Source organism: Amphiura filiformis, chromosome 9, assembly GCF_039555335.1.
Source record: "Amphiura filiformis chromosome 9, Afil_fr2py, whole genome shotgun sequence".
Classification (NCBI taxonomy): domain Eukaryota; kingdom Metazoa; phylum Echinodermata; class Ophiuroidea; order Amphilepidida; family Amphiuridae; genus Amphiura; species Amphiura filiformis.
In genome coordinates this window covers 69,582,722-69,598,147 of record NC_092636.1, presented here as the reverse complement: position 1 = coordinate 69,598,147, position 15,426 = coordinate 69,582,722, and the positions used below count along the sequence as shown (strand labels likewise).

Below are 15,426 nucleotides of genomic sequence, written 5' to 3'. Positions count from 1 at the left end.
TTTGTTTAACAATAAACAAATTAAACGTTTCATATATTCTTCTTGAATCTTGCCAATGTTTCTAATATTATTACATGAAATGCGAATAGTATAAAACATTTTCTAGGCGCTAGATTATAGGTGAAAAACTGAACATGCGACTTAATTTGTCCATGCATTATGTCCGTTTTTCCTATACAGGGTGTCCCAGAAAAAATTACCGGGCTAATAAATTTGGACGTAAGTCGAGAAATAGACATCAGAATCCAAAAATCTAAAAACCAGCGTGTAGCCCATCTTATTTTGCAACTTATACAGTAATTGTACTGGAATCGGTTGACTGATTAGGAAGAAATGAGCCATTACATAACGCATGCGTCAATTCACTTCATTCCAAGTTTGAAAGAAAGATCATTCCACACAATGCGCACTAGTGAATGGGCTTCATATTTTGTTCGGTGAAATCCTTTTCGTTCTATTTAAACAATCTGTTTCTTGCAAAACATTAAATTAGGTTTTGTTCAAATTTGAAAACCTCCACGATATTGAAAATGAAAGCTTGCATGTAAGATGATGCTCGTTACTTGTAAATATCTTTTTTACGTTAATGTTAATATAAATGTTGCATAAAAATTATTGCATAAAGAATTCCAGCTGGCTGAAATTTCTCACACACATAAATGTTTTTGGAATAGTTCCAAGAAATTGTAAAGCAAAGTTTAAATCCTTTAAAACTTCAACATTAATGTTGCATGGTATCAAAAATCACACGTTAAGCTGTAAGCACTTGATCATTGTCATTCTTGGCTCAAATGTTCCTTGGAATGTTAAAATATAACATATTTGCATAACCTAAAGAATTAAAGTTGGAAAGCTTCCAATTGCAGGAATCAAAGTTTTCTCAGACAATCTGTTATCTATCTTCAGTGAAAGCATGAGTAACACCGTCGGATTGTAAAATAGATAATGTGGACTAAATCTAATGAGATACACAAACTTAAAGAAAAATGCGCCTGATGATCAAACTTGGAATGAACTGTATTGATGCGCACATTATGTAATCGTTATTTTCTTCATAACCAGTCAACCGAATCAAACACAACTTTTGTATGTGATGCACAATGAAATAGGCTATACGCTACATTTTTAATGTTTTGATTCTGATGTCTATTTCTCGATTTACGGTCAATTTTATTCACTCGGTAATTTTTTCTGGGACACCCTGTACAGTGCACACACAGCGCTCCAATTCTTTAATTCTAGAAATAAAAACAATGTAAATCCAGCTATATGTGTTTTACATACTATCGATACGTGCAGGTCATTCACATATAACTACAATGCCATTCAGGTGGATCACAAAAACCTATAAGCCGATTACGAGGATCCGGATGTGGGATTGCATGCACGGACGGCTAACGGAATGGATTGTGGTCACAAACAAATGCAAGCTGTTAAATTGTGAAAGACCTACACGCATCAGTTGATAGGTGAATACAAGCTATGATTAGCTGATGAATGAGCTCCCTCTCTTGGTACTGATCTCCCTTGGAATTTTGTGCTCTAATATTTTCTCCACCTAATTTATATAAAAGTACGTGTACCTGCTCTGACCTGGACAGTCTCCCACAGAAACAATCTCGTCACAGAACCAGCAACAGCAGACAGAGAGAGATCGAGAGATAGAGATTGAGATATTCGCCTTTAAGTTCCAGCAAGTGTGAGTTGAAAATACCTTTAATTATTTTGTTCTTCAGTTATTTATTAAGAAAAGTAGTTCAAGTGAAACAACATTGTTTTATTAATGGTAGGCGTAAAATTAGATTGTTTGACAAATGTTATCACTATTAATGTGTTTTGATCCAAACTTCGTACTGAGTTATGTTGAAATAAAGTCTTCACAAAAAGTAACGCAGCTGTTACAAATACGTCTAAAGCTTCAGAATATTTGAAGAGCTTGATGAGCATCCCACCAAAAACTGCTTTTGTTGCAAACCCCCATATACCAGTGATTTTTTTGATGATTTTTTGATGTGTTCTCAAAATTCGGCAAGTGGATGTAAGGGGTTTTGAAACTAAGCTCTTCATTTGAACATACAAGGAATGGTGGTTTATGAACGCGTATTTTGATACCATAGGGCATATTCGTCCAATTTCGTTCAATATTAGCCACACAGCAGTAACTCCAAGTTAAAAGTTTGCAGTTAGGGACGCACCATTTGATACTCAGGGGGGGGGGTGTAGGAAGTTAGGGTCGGGGAAAGGTTGTTTTTGCCGCCGAAGCATTTATACACAGTTAGGTGGGGAAATGTTTTTTTAGTGTTGGTGGGGAATTTTGTTTTTGCTTATGTAGTGGGTGAAGGTTTTTTTTTTCAAAACGTCCTACCCCCACCCTGAGAATCATGGTGCGTCCCCTACAGCGATCAATTAGAGGTTAATAACTGCGCATCGGTTGTATGTCGGGCATTGTGAAAAATCTAAACATTTTGCCTTTGAAACCGAGGAATATCCCGAGGATATTCCGAGGTCCAAAGCAAAATGTTTAGATTTTTCACAATGCCCGACATACAGTGTGGGCCAAAAACAACTTTACCCAATTTAAAAGGTTCATATCTCAAAATTGAAAAGTCTGCTTCAAATTACTTTTACATATTCGTAACAAACATCTTCTTAAGAGTATTTGGTGAACTAACTATTTAAAAATGTATTAAAATAAAAACGTGACGCTAGTTTTAAATCAAAGGGTCAAAATTAACGTTGTCCACGCGAAGGCCTACTAGATGTCGCGTCGCATCACTTGCAATAGCGAGTTCGATAGAGAATGAGAAAGACTCAGTATATGCACAAATTTGTTCAGGAATTTTTTATAACACAATCAAATAAATCAAACATAAACAATTTAAATGTCATGCTACGATATTTCCTCATGATATGCAGCTTTCATGCTGCAAAGATATAAAAACAATGCTCTTCAAATATGCGCAAAGCAATTGTAACCTCAGACCTCATTTTTTTGTCATTATGAAATGTTCTCTACAAGAAAGTTAGAAGTTATTGCACTTATTGCGTTCGTGGTCTTTTCGACAAATTGTTGCTTCGACAACTGACTCTGGGGTTAGCTGCAAGATCCCTTTGAACCGCTGCAATATTTGCAGCTGAACGGCCAGTTCTTGGAGGTGGGTTGTACGTCCGCTCCGTGCTTTGCATCTATTCATCACACTTTCGAGGTTGTGAAAGTTGTTCGTAGTAGAGTTGTGGTAGGTTTTGGCGGGACTCTTACGTTCGGGAAACGAATCCGAAATTGACGCTGCACTTCCAAAAAGCTTTCTGTTCCTCTGTACCTCTGCCATAAAAGTCCTCTGTTGTGTTGTGAATTGCCTTGCACGAAGGCCTATTTAAAATTCAAGAATTACGCCAAATGAAACCTTTGTAATTGTGTAATTTGTATGCTAATTATTGGTCAATGACAGGCATGACAGGAGTGAAGTTCGAGTACTTGACGAGTAAATGGGGATTAAAATCGATTGTATTTCTTTCATGCATGTAAAACGATCATCACCTTTTCAAAGACAAGCCAAACGTGTTTACCAAGTACATGTATTCCTAACGCATATATATGCCTTACTTTTAGCAATCGGACACATCCCATTGAATTACGTGTGGACAAAGTCATTTTGACCCTCGGACGTAAAACTAGCACCATTTTGTTAATTTAGCTTCTTTTGCTTTCTTTTCTTCATCACATACGTTTAGAAAGATATACATTTAGACAACACAAATATGTAACAATATCATGAATAGCTCTTCTACAATTCGAGCAACCACCCTCTGAAATTGGGTAAAGTTGTTTTTGGCCCACGCTCAGTGTATTACCGATGCAAAGTTATTAACCTCATTCATAACGGTCACTTTGATCTCTTCACTTTACAAAATTTTGCTTAAAGGGGGTCTCCGGCAATCGCAACATTATGCCTGATATTTTAGAAAAATCATTATCAAGCACGAATCACATGGTTTCATTTGAAACAAACTCATATTGACCATAAAAACGAATAAAAACAGTCGGTTCTCAACTTGAACACGCGATATTCAAAATTCCCGCGCCGAAATAGTCTAAGTGCAATGACGTAATGGTTGTTTGTGCTCAATTATTGTTGTCAGCCTTCATTGTATTACTGGGACGTCATTGCACTCGACAATTTCGGCGCCCGGGAATTTTGAATATCGCGTGTTGAGAGACGGATGTTTTATTCGTTTTTATGGTCACTATAAGTTTGTTTTAAATAAAACCACGGGATACGTGCTTGATAATTATTTTTCTTACATATAAAGCATAATGTTGTGATTGCCGGAGACTCCCTTTAAAAGTTTGTAAAAATAGATGAGTTTTACATCTTCCCTTTCCAAAATTCGACCAGGCTAAAACACGACGACCAATAACAAAAGTGCGTATCACAATCTGTGCAAATATGGTAGCGCGCAATCCAAATACGCCAGCCAGCGCGCGCGCAGTTTGTTCGACGTACAATAGGTTACTAATATTTACTTTCGAACAATTACGCATTTTCCGGTCAATTGTAAGATATTAATTACCTCGATTTGCGTTTGCGTTTTCACAAATATCTAAATGTGATTGGATCGCACGCATCGCGTTTATTAATGAGGTTGTGAATTAGAGGTTAATAACTGCGCATCGGTTATTTGGAGGCATTGTGAAAAATCTAAACATTTTGCCTTTGGAACCGAGGAATATCCCGAGGGCGTAGCCCCGAGGGATATTCCGAGGTCCAAAGCAAAATGTTTAGATTTTTCACAATGCCCGACATATTACCGATGCAAAGTTATTAACCTCATTCATAACCGTCACTTTAATCTCTTCACCTTACAAAATAACACCAAATTTTGCTCAAAAGTTTATAAAAATAGATGAGTTTTACATCTTCCCTTTCCAAAAATCGATCAGGCTAAAACAGAACGACCAATAACAAAAGTGCGTATCAGAATCTGTGCAAATATGGTAGCGCGCAATCCAAATACGGCAGCCAGCGCGCGCGCAGTTTGTTGGACGCACAATACGGCGAACGCGGAAGTCAATTGTGTGCGACATTGGAACAATTACGCATTTTGCGGTCAATTGTGAGATATTAATGACCTCGATTTGCGTTCGCGTTTTTGCAAATAATAAAATATGATTGGATTGCACGCATCGCGTTTATTAATGAGGTTATGAATGGTTATTAAACTGAGGGTAGACGTATTTGTAACGGCTGGGCTGCTTTACTCTTTGTGAGGTGTTTACATGTTGTTTAAGGTTATTAATTATTTTAAACTGTTGTGATTTGGTAGTTCACAGCATCTTACGAATGGTAGTGAGCTTTGGCAAAAACTGTATTGCTCAATTCACAGCGAGTGTGTAGAAGAATGAAGATATCACAGATATACTTTTATTGGTGCTGCGGTTCTTGAGTTACGTTGTAAAGAGGGCTGAAACAACAACACTTTTGTAAAACGTACATAACTCATTAACAACAATAAATTAAGCAAATTTGCAAAGTATACGATTTGTAGAATGAACTTTTGCAAAACATCAAGGTGTTATTTTTCAATAATATATTGATCTAGATAATGAAAATCGATTTTAGGTTGCTTCGACCAACAATACCTCGTCTACCCTTAAGGATTTGTGTTGAATGTGAGATGTGCGCAGTGTGTATGATAATAGATATGATTTGAGATAATTGTAAAAGTTCCGGACAAAAGTTATATCCAAATCAGCAATGCACTACTTGTGTTTGAAGTATATCGAATAATTTGTATGTTTGAACTGTGCATATTATGCGAAATTTGTTGATTTTTGTTCGAGTTAGTTCCCCCCCCCTCCTGCCCGGACCGGCCGGCGCGAACCCGAATGTGCAAATTCAATGTTCCATGGGTCAACAATTTGTTAAGAGCATGAGTTGCCACCTTTTTGCAGCCATCGACGAAGGGTTTGTCTGCTGAGGGGGGGGGGGGGTATGCCACCAATACCAATTATCAAAATCTTATAAAAAATATGTCCCCGGTGAAATCATACGAGGGTCATTCAAAAAATTCTACCTCCATCATCGTATCTCTGTTATCTTACGAGCCAGGATATTGAAATTATCCATGGTTATACTCTTAAATCTTGGTAGACCCTCCCTCGGGTCCGTGGAGAACGACTGGTAATGTAGATTACATAGCATTAAAAATCAACCCAATACACGGACCCTCCCAGTCTGTAGGCAATTTGACTTCCAGCTCCCACAAACTGCTGGAAGTTCACTTTTACGGATTTGGAGTCACGCAATCTTTCTATATACCACGTCCATGTTTTCACTACATTAACGTTTGTGTAAGCGACTAAACAACGATATTGTATCCGACCAATCAACGCAGCTTGGCAGCGCGGGGATATTTGAAAAGGCTTCCCTAGCTAAATAATGTGCAAACATTTGCAAACCGCACGCGATAATGTACGCAATATGGACAATAGGCCTAAGTCCGAGTCGAGTGGTTGCCTTTTATTATTGCGCGTACCATGGGTCTATCAGACGCGTGCCACTTGAGCTCAATACCTCTCAGTTGTTGAGAAGTGTCCCATCCGATCTTGCGTCACATCCCGCGGCATAGCTTTGTGCTACCATATTTGAATTGAAACTGGGGCGGGGCTTTCGTAATTGACATCGGAATCACCGTGCTTCGTTGAACGAATATTTGGAAGTGAGATCTCTAACAGATTGGACCAGTCTCGGAATCAGCGCTCAATGGACTTTCGCGTTCACTTATAATACGAGTATATTTCTATATTGCTGCATGGTTGACTGTGGTGGGTGTAATTAGTGGCGTCGATTTGTGGATGAAGAGGAATGGGTTTTGGCATTGAAGAAAATAAGGGGGGGAGTTGGCATTTTTTTTTCATAGGGCATTACGTAATTATTTATTGTTACATTATCCAGAGATGGAACCGAACCGAGACTGGGGGCCAGTCTAAAATCTTGGCTGCAAAACAAAAGTTATTTTATTAAAGTACGATTTTGAATTTTTAACATGTGTTGGTTAAAGTGGATACAGATTTGGTACATCGGAAATGGTCTGAAAGGAAATGTTAATTTTGATTTAAAAGGCGACCAACATCTATGTGGAAATCATTACAGATTTATTTCTAAAAATGATTAAATTGCTTTAATGTTTGTACAAATAATTTAATCAATATCTAATGCTGCAGATAGTACCGTTTTACTGGTATCGTGTCTTTTGCACAATAAAACCGATACATACATGTTCAAAATAGCCTTCGTATTGACCCTTTTCCATAGGGTTGTTGACTTCGATCGGGTGAGCACTTGTTGGTTCAAATCATATTAATTGGTTCATATTAACAAATTGTGCATCTTATTTCCACCTCAAGATGCATCCATTGCTTAAAATAGTACGTAATTACGAACTACTCTTAAATGTGATCTAGTCGAAACCTGGCAAATGTCATTAACATTTGTGTGTCTGTTGAACCCTTCGATGTTTTCTTCTCATATCAAACATGTTTCATTTTATTTTGAAGTCCCAAAGTATGTCAGGGAGCTTCAATAGGATCAAAATATTTGTCTTGAGCAAGCAGTTTCACAACCACATCTTGAGAAAATATTTTATGGCATTATCCAAAGCTCCAATATGATGCTTACTAAACTTTGGGCTTCAGTTTTTAAGAGTTTCCTGTGTACCAAATCTGTATTCGCTTTAACCCACACATCTTAACAACCCATAATCACATTTTCATCAAATAACTTTCGTTTTGTAGCCTAGATTTAAAAGTATAATCATGGGTAATTTCAATTCTCTGGCATGTAAGCTAGATAACCGAGATATTATGATGGAGGTAGAACTTTTTGAATGACCCTCATATTAATGCTTTCTAATAATTTCATTTTCAGGATACGATATTGAATCATGAAGATCTTGTCGACCATTTTAATGGGGATTCTTGCTTTTTCAATGGTTTTCGGTTATCAAGGTAAATATTCGACCAAAGACTAGAGCGAGGACTCAGAATACGCTGTGAAAAATCAATTTGATTGCCACGGACCAAACTATACTGGAAGGCAGAGATAGAAAGACTAGTTTGCGTCTGACATCATCTGTCAATCAAACTCGAGCTCAGTTTGTTTACAATTAATGTCGTGATGATATTGCTGAACGCGGCAGTAAAACCTGCGCCTTATTGTTAATTTTGCACCTTCAAACATACAAACCGTCTCAAAAGTTAGGTCTGTATCTAGTAGGAAACTTTCTGTCGCGAAGGCACCACGTCAACAATGCCTAGAAAAGTTGCTTTTTGCCTTGAAAAAGTACGTAATTTTTCGCCATGTTCTGCAATTCCTTTTCTCCGATCGGCACCAGAAAAATCGACCTTACTTTTACGCGCTATTAACCAATCAAGGAACGTAGGGAATTTGATTGACAGTTACGTCAGACGCAAACTAGTCTTTTTATCTCTGTCTTCAATTAAAATGGTACTGTTTATTTTGTAAAATCATATCAATTTGTAAGCGCTCTTAAAGCAAAGTCATAGTTCATTACATTTACAACCGTATGACAAAACAGGCCAAAATAGTAACTTTTTACACAAGATTTGCAATTTAAAGATAATTGGCCATTGCTCATTCTAATGACGCTAGTAGGCCCCTATATGGACAATATAAGTGTGATTTTGCATTTAATGACATGAACTTTGAAAAAATATTGAAAGAACAGTGCATTTTGGTCAAAAAATATGCTAGAATAGGTAGTTTTCAACATATTTACCACGTTCGCCTTGCTATTTAATTGCGTTTCTGTTAACCTAATGACGAAAAGTGTTTTTAGAGGGAAGTGTTAGCTTTCGTTTTGATATTTAAAAAAATCTTGATTGGATGAAGGGAACACTTGAGGTTTTGGTAAAAACCAATCACAGAGGCCCATTTTTCAGCTAGAAGCTCCACAGCTCTTACGATGCTATGCACTCAACCGTGTAGTGTAATCAAAGACTGTGTGGAGACAATTCACTGCTTTGATTGGAAGCTCTTGTACGAATATGTGTGCTCAGGTGTATCGAGGTAGAAACTGTGCATAGATGGTTTATAAGAGAATCGTTTTGTATAGAAGCCTTTCCATGTGATGTAAAGGGGTCGGTCACCCACCTTTGCACAGTATTTTGTGAGACCTGAGAAAATATCAGACACACCAAATTGCATTTTGAGTACGAAGAATGTCCTTCTGATATTTTTATTTGCGATATATATATATATATAATACATATTTTATGGCAAATCATTCAAAATTGACATTTATTTCAACCACCGTCCCAGCCCAAAAAATGTCATTTGTTAAAATAAAACATTCTTAAACTTTCATTTAACTGTTTAACGATTTACTGTTTAACGATATACAAAATCACATCCTTTCATTTCTCCCTAAACTTAGACCCGCTAACCAGAGAGACAAAAGAGGACGCGCCCGACGCACAAACGATTAATAAGAGGTAAGTAGCCACATTGTCATGTCTGGAAATTATACCGTGTGGTGTCATTTCCTCCTCATAAGAAAACCAATCTTTAAATTAAACTTACACAATCATTTTCATACAAAGTTGTTACTGTTTATTGTTTTAGATTAATATAAATGTCACTTAGCAATTTATTTAGCTAGTAGCCCAAAGGCAAATAAACAGAGGGGGCACTTTCATATTGATGCTACGCTCCAGGGGAAGTCGGATTATAGGCGGAACTTACGACACGCCGTATAATTATGTTGATATTAGCTAGACCTTGATGAAAACAGATTAAACACTCAACCAAGTTATGATCTTGACGGATCAGCGTGTGGCTTGGTGACAACCAGCTCTCACGTTTGAGCCCTGGCCCTGCTCACCGTGGACCGTTCACAAACACTTGTTAGGGGGGGGCACACCGACATCGCCTGGCTAATAATTACATTGTACTGCAGAGACACTAAAATGAATACACGGGATCGATACACGTGAATGTGCTATGCACGATTTGAAATTCAAACGATAAATCTTTGGATACCGGGGTAGAAAATTATGAATATCTCCCGTATTTTATGGCAAATCATTCAAAATTGACATTTTTGGCATTTAACAGTCCTCGAAATGAATTTTATAAATCTAAAGATATGATTTCTGCCATAAAGATATCGGGGCGATGACACTGTGGGGGGCTGATGCAAAAAAAATTTCTGGCCCCCCTTTTCACACCTCAAAATTTTCAGCCCCCCTTTTTGTAAACGGTTTACAAATTTTGGGATCCCACAAATTTGGCATGTGCGAAGTGAGGGGGGGGGGCAAAGATTTTTTGGCAGACCGACAGGGAAGAAGCGGTTTTGTTTTGGGCGGGTCGGGTGGGGGGCAACCGATTTTTGGTGAGCCGTTTGGAAATTCCGCCCGGGGCTCATAATTATTGCACAGCCCCAAGGAGTTTGATGCAAATACTAATATCAATAGGATATGTTATACCCTTCATTGGAAGTCATCCTGGCACTTCCCTTTTTAAAGGTTTTTTTTATTTGTTTAGCCTTATAATTAGCTTTTCATCAATTTCTACACAATGTTTCCTCTTTATTTCTATTTTACTATAGGGCGACGCGCATATGCGATGAGGACGATCAGAGACATAATTTATTCAAATATTGCGGGGGTCAAGTAAAACGAGAAGTAGATGTAAAAGGTAAAATATTCATCATTATGCGATAAACTAGTCACCAAATGTATTTTGGAGGGGACATTTTGGAGGGGGCAAAGTGAATCGACATTGAAAATCGACATTTTGCCCAAAACTGCTGCAAAAAGTGGAAATTTACGTAATTTGGGGTTTTTTGCCTCAAAAATGGGGGAGGGGCAAATTGGTGCCACCACTGCTTAGAAGGGGGGGGGGGGATCTTCTTCGGAAGTTGGGGTCCGATGGAGGGGGGGTCATACATTTTGGAAAGAAAAATAGGAGGGGTCATAAAATATTTGATGACCAAAATGTAGGGAGTCACAAGATGTGTTTATTTTATACAAATAGACTGATTTTAATACAATTTTAGCCTGTTTATGGGGTAAGGTGTATTGGTGGTGGTGGGACCCCTCCCCCTACCGAAGAAAATGATAGCCCAAACTTTGGACGGTTAAAATGATTCCAGATATCAAAATTAATATACTTCACCGTGATTTATATATCAAGTACTGAATAGTCCTTGAGGAGCACTTGTGGTCGAGTGGATAAGGCACTCGAATCATAATCCATAGGTTGCGAGATCGAACCCCACTCGCGTCAACGTGTTGTGTCCATGGGCAAGGCACTTTATCCTCATTGCCAACTGTTGGTTGGGGTATTGTTGGATGTTTGTATACAGTCTAAACGCAGGACAACCGATTGTTATTGTTCTGCAAGGCTCACTCAGTCATTTAATAAGGCAATACAAACGATCGAATTTGGTTTTCAAATGAACAAAATTTTGAGTTACACCTTTTCAGTGTAAAATTTTTTTCTCGGCCAAATGAAAAGCAATAATTTTCATTTTTTCAGTAAAAATCAGGAAAAACTGTAATGCTTGATACTGTATTTTTTTTTTTCAAATCTTAGTGTTAAACTTAGTCGTGAAATTCAGTCATTTAGTGTAAGATTTTCGATTTTGATAGGCTTCAACTCTGCCCGCGAGCCTTTTTTGGATCAACCTTTTAGCTTTTCAAAGTAATATAGTTCGCTAAAGAAGGATTTTTCCCAACTTTCTAACGCACATCACCGTGAGCGATATATCATAGTTTTGTCAGAATTTCCGTTTTGATTCCATAATTTTTGACTACCAGCTGAGAAAATTTCAAATCCACGCGTGAAATACTAGCATTGTGGATCGATATCTCTGGGTGCCCGGCCTGGATACAGTTTTGCCAGAACTTCAATATAGCAAAGAAATTACCTAGTGTTTCGGTATAGTGCCTTTTGTTTGTGTTTGTTTGAAATTGCTTAAACCCACCGAAAGTCATAATGAAGCAGCCAAAACAATACAAGGTTAAACACGGAAGTTTATAACAACCTATTATAATGACCTAAAGGAAAAATCATTTATGGTAACAATGAGCCTTGCATTGTAAGTCATGGTTAAAATGTGTTGAGTACCCACCCCACCCCCATAGGCCTACATAATATTACATACCGGTACCTTATAATATTTATATAGCACGGCTATAGCTATACATTTAGAAAGTAGGTCCTATAGCGCTAAATTATGACAAATAGGCCTACACAAACCCGAACGCAAGTCTGAAGGGTGTAATGAAAATGCCAACCCGCGATGGGGGGGGGGGGTCATTCAAAATTCACCTGGAGATAGGAGGGACAGAAAATTAAAATCCCCTCTAATAACACGCGAATTTTTCTAGGTTTGGACAGTGGATTTTCCCATGGACCTCATCCTAGGTAAATAAATAAACAAACAGACAAAATGGTTTTCATAATCATGGAATCCATAGCCCCTATAAATTGAAATTGCAGGCTATCACGGGAGCAAATTTCCAAAATCCACCTCATTTACCAGAATTGGGGATTTGGGCTACCAAATCGCTGGTCAGGCAATCCTGGTTTTCAATGGAAAAGGGACCTGGGTTGACAACAATTGAAATATCGATTATTTCTGCTGGTTGCTCTCGAGGTAAAGTACTAAGTTTGACATTTTCGTAGCATGAAAGGGAAAAGGGTAAAATAAAAACGGAAATTCTGACAAAACTATAATATATAGACCCACACGATGTGCTTTACAGAGGTGGGAAATATCTTTCTTTAGCAAACTATATTAGTTTGAGACGCTAAAAATGAATTCTGTAAAAAGCTCACGGGCGAACTAAAGGCCTATAAAAATCAAAATATCACACTAAAAGACACAATTTGATGCTTAATTTTAACACCAGGATTTTAAAAAAAATGTTCATCCAAGCACTATGTTTTTATTTGACATTACTGAAGAAAAAAAAATTTTGCTTTATATTTGACCGAGAAAATAAATTTCATAGCAAAAAGGTGTATCTCGGAATTGTGTTGATTTTAACATGTATCGATCGACTTTTAGCGCGACTAAGCAGAACAAAAGATCGGTTGTCCTGCGTTTAGACTGTATAGTTGCTTGTTTTAATGTTGTAATATTGGCGCTGATTAAGCTGCCTGCAAATTGCCCCGGCAAATTGCATTGTGTCTGTTTAGGTGTGTTTAATGTAAATTCTAGCAATTTGACCTGCGGGTCCCCAAAAGAGTTTGAAATAAATCTTACTAAATAGTCCTGTCTAACTAATATACTCATATTCAATTATTGTTTACAGCAATATTTCTTTTTTGTCCAGAAAGAGAAAACAATGCCGCAAAAAACTCGATAGTTAGTTTGCCCTCTCCACAGAGTTGTACATTAAGTCATTATACATGCGAAATCAAAAATGTGTACAACTCTATGGAGTAGGCAAACCTAACTGATGTGTTGAAGCTTTTTAGCGTTGAATGTACACTCTCATGAATATTGATTGGCAACATTTTCCAATATGTCAGCGCTCTAATCGGAAACAATAGAACAATAGACCCTGCAGAGCGTTGTGTATATCCAATAATTAACAATGAGAGGACATTCCAGAACCGCGTTGACTTGGGGATGATTTGAAATGACCGCCAATTATGACTGTTTGATATTTATTACCAGAAAGGTGAAAAAAAGAGACACACGTAGAACCGAAAAAAGGTACAATTTTGTTAAACGAGCAGAGTTCAGCAAACCATAACCCCGCTTCTGGATATCGTTTGAAGTCAAATGATATACCATTTTAAAGCTTATGATTTATATTTTATAAACACGAAATAAAACAAAATTGACCGGGGCCGAGTTTACGGCTGATTCGTGGTGTCCAATCACATATCCTAACTATTGAGTTTTTACGGTATGCACCCATCATTATTAATTCCTCTACAAAATTGCAATAGGGAAAATCTCATGACTAAATGTTAGCTCATGATGACCAGGGCAACTCAAGCTACTAAAAGAACGTAGACATGCACTGATGATATCTAAATATTGCTTGTACCGTATGCAATAGAGATGAGTGAGTTGAAATAATTAGCGATATATTAAAAAATTGTTTAAACCTATAATAATTTCTACATGGTAGTTAATCCAACTTTTCCCCCAAATTTGTGGTAAATTTTAAAAATTTTGGTTACATTGAGGCAAATGGGTCCGAGGCTTTTTAGTGACGCACCCATATGCCACAATTGGTTTAGAAATAGCGATCTTTGATATACCAAGAAGCCAAAAATGAGATCCATATTTGCGCCACGTCCCGTGTGCGGGTCATTTGTACTGAGTACCCTCCCCCTCTTCATGCTGGGTATAGTGTTGTACGCAATGCGTATGAAGATGCGACACGTCATCGTGCTTTAGATACAGTAAATTACCGGATGACGGTAACATTTTTTTAACATGTTTAAAGTCTGATATTTTTTTCGGAAGCCTGATAAAAAATATTAATCATTGATAATAATTATGTTTATATTTCACTAATTTTTCCTCTTTTTTGTACATTTTTCATTGTAGATGCTCTCGCCTTCCTGCAATTGAGAGATGAGTTTACCATGGTAAAGCGTAAAATTAAAAGTACCGCCTTGGAATACATGCAAGAAGAATGTTGTGAGGAAACGTGCCTAATGGAAGAAATTTCTGAAATTAAGTGCCCTTTTTTGTGGTAGCCTTGCCTCTTAAGGGATCTGGAATGAGCGTTTTGAGCGTTTCAACAGTATTTTTTGTGGGAGATGAGAGCACATCAGACATATCGAATTGCATTCTGAATACGAAGAATGTCTTTCTGATATCAAATAATTTTCATTTTTTGAAATTCACTGTATAATACAAATTTTATGACAAATTATTAAAATTTGATATTTTTCACATTTTTGATATATAACAGTCATTGAAGTAAATTTTATAAATCCAATGATATATTCTTAAAGTGTATGTAGCTGGGAGGAAAAGCCGACGATCAATTAAAAATTTTGACCTTTAATATTGAATATATGGATTTTTTCCCCAAAAAGACATATTTTTTTTGTGGGGGGAAAAAAATCCATATCTTCAATACGAAAGGTCAAAATTTTCAATTGATCGTCGGCTTTTCTTCCCACCTACTTACACTTTAAGTTTAAATCATCAGATTTATAAAGTTTACTTTGAGTACTGTTAAATATCAAAAATATCAATTTTTAATTATTTGCCATAAAATGTGCATTTTACATTGCGAATTTTAAAGAAATCAGGACATTTTTCGTATTCAGAGTGCAATTCGATATGTCTGGTGTGCTCTAATGTCTCAAAATAAATACTGTCCAAACGTTCATACGCCTTCCCTTAAAATATATAATTATT

The 15,426-nt window shown here is 37.1% G+C and overlaps 1 protein-coding gene across 1 annotated transcript; it reads left to right on the top strand.

The window, feature by feature from the left end:
• Positions 1-1,464: 1,464 nt before the first annotated feature.
• LOC140161393 (uncharacterized) lies at positions 1,465-15,106 on the top strand. The gene is made up of 5 exons (XM_072184907.1): positions 1,465-1,699; positions 7,929-8,008; positions 9,457-9,514; positions 10,630-10,718; positions 14,602-15,106. Exons 2-5 carry the CDS (start codon positions 7,945-7,947, stop codon positions 14,751-14,753), a joined length of 363 nt encoding a protein of 120 aa, XP_072041008.1. The 5' UTR covers positions 1,465-1,699; positions 7,929-7,944; the 3' UTR covers positions 14,754-15,106.
• The last annotated feature ends 320 nt before the right edge of the window (positions 15,107-15,426 follow it).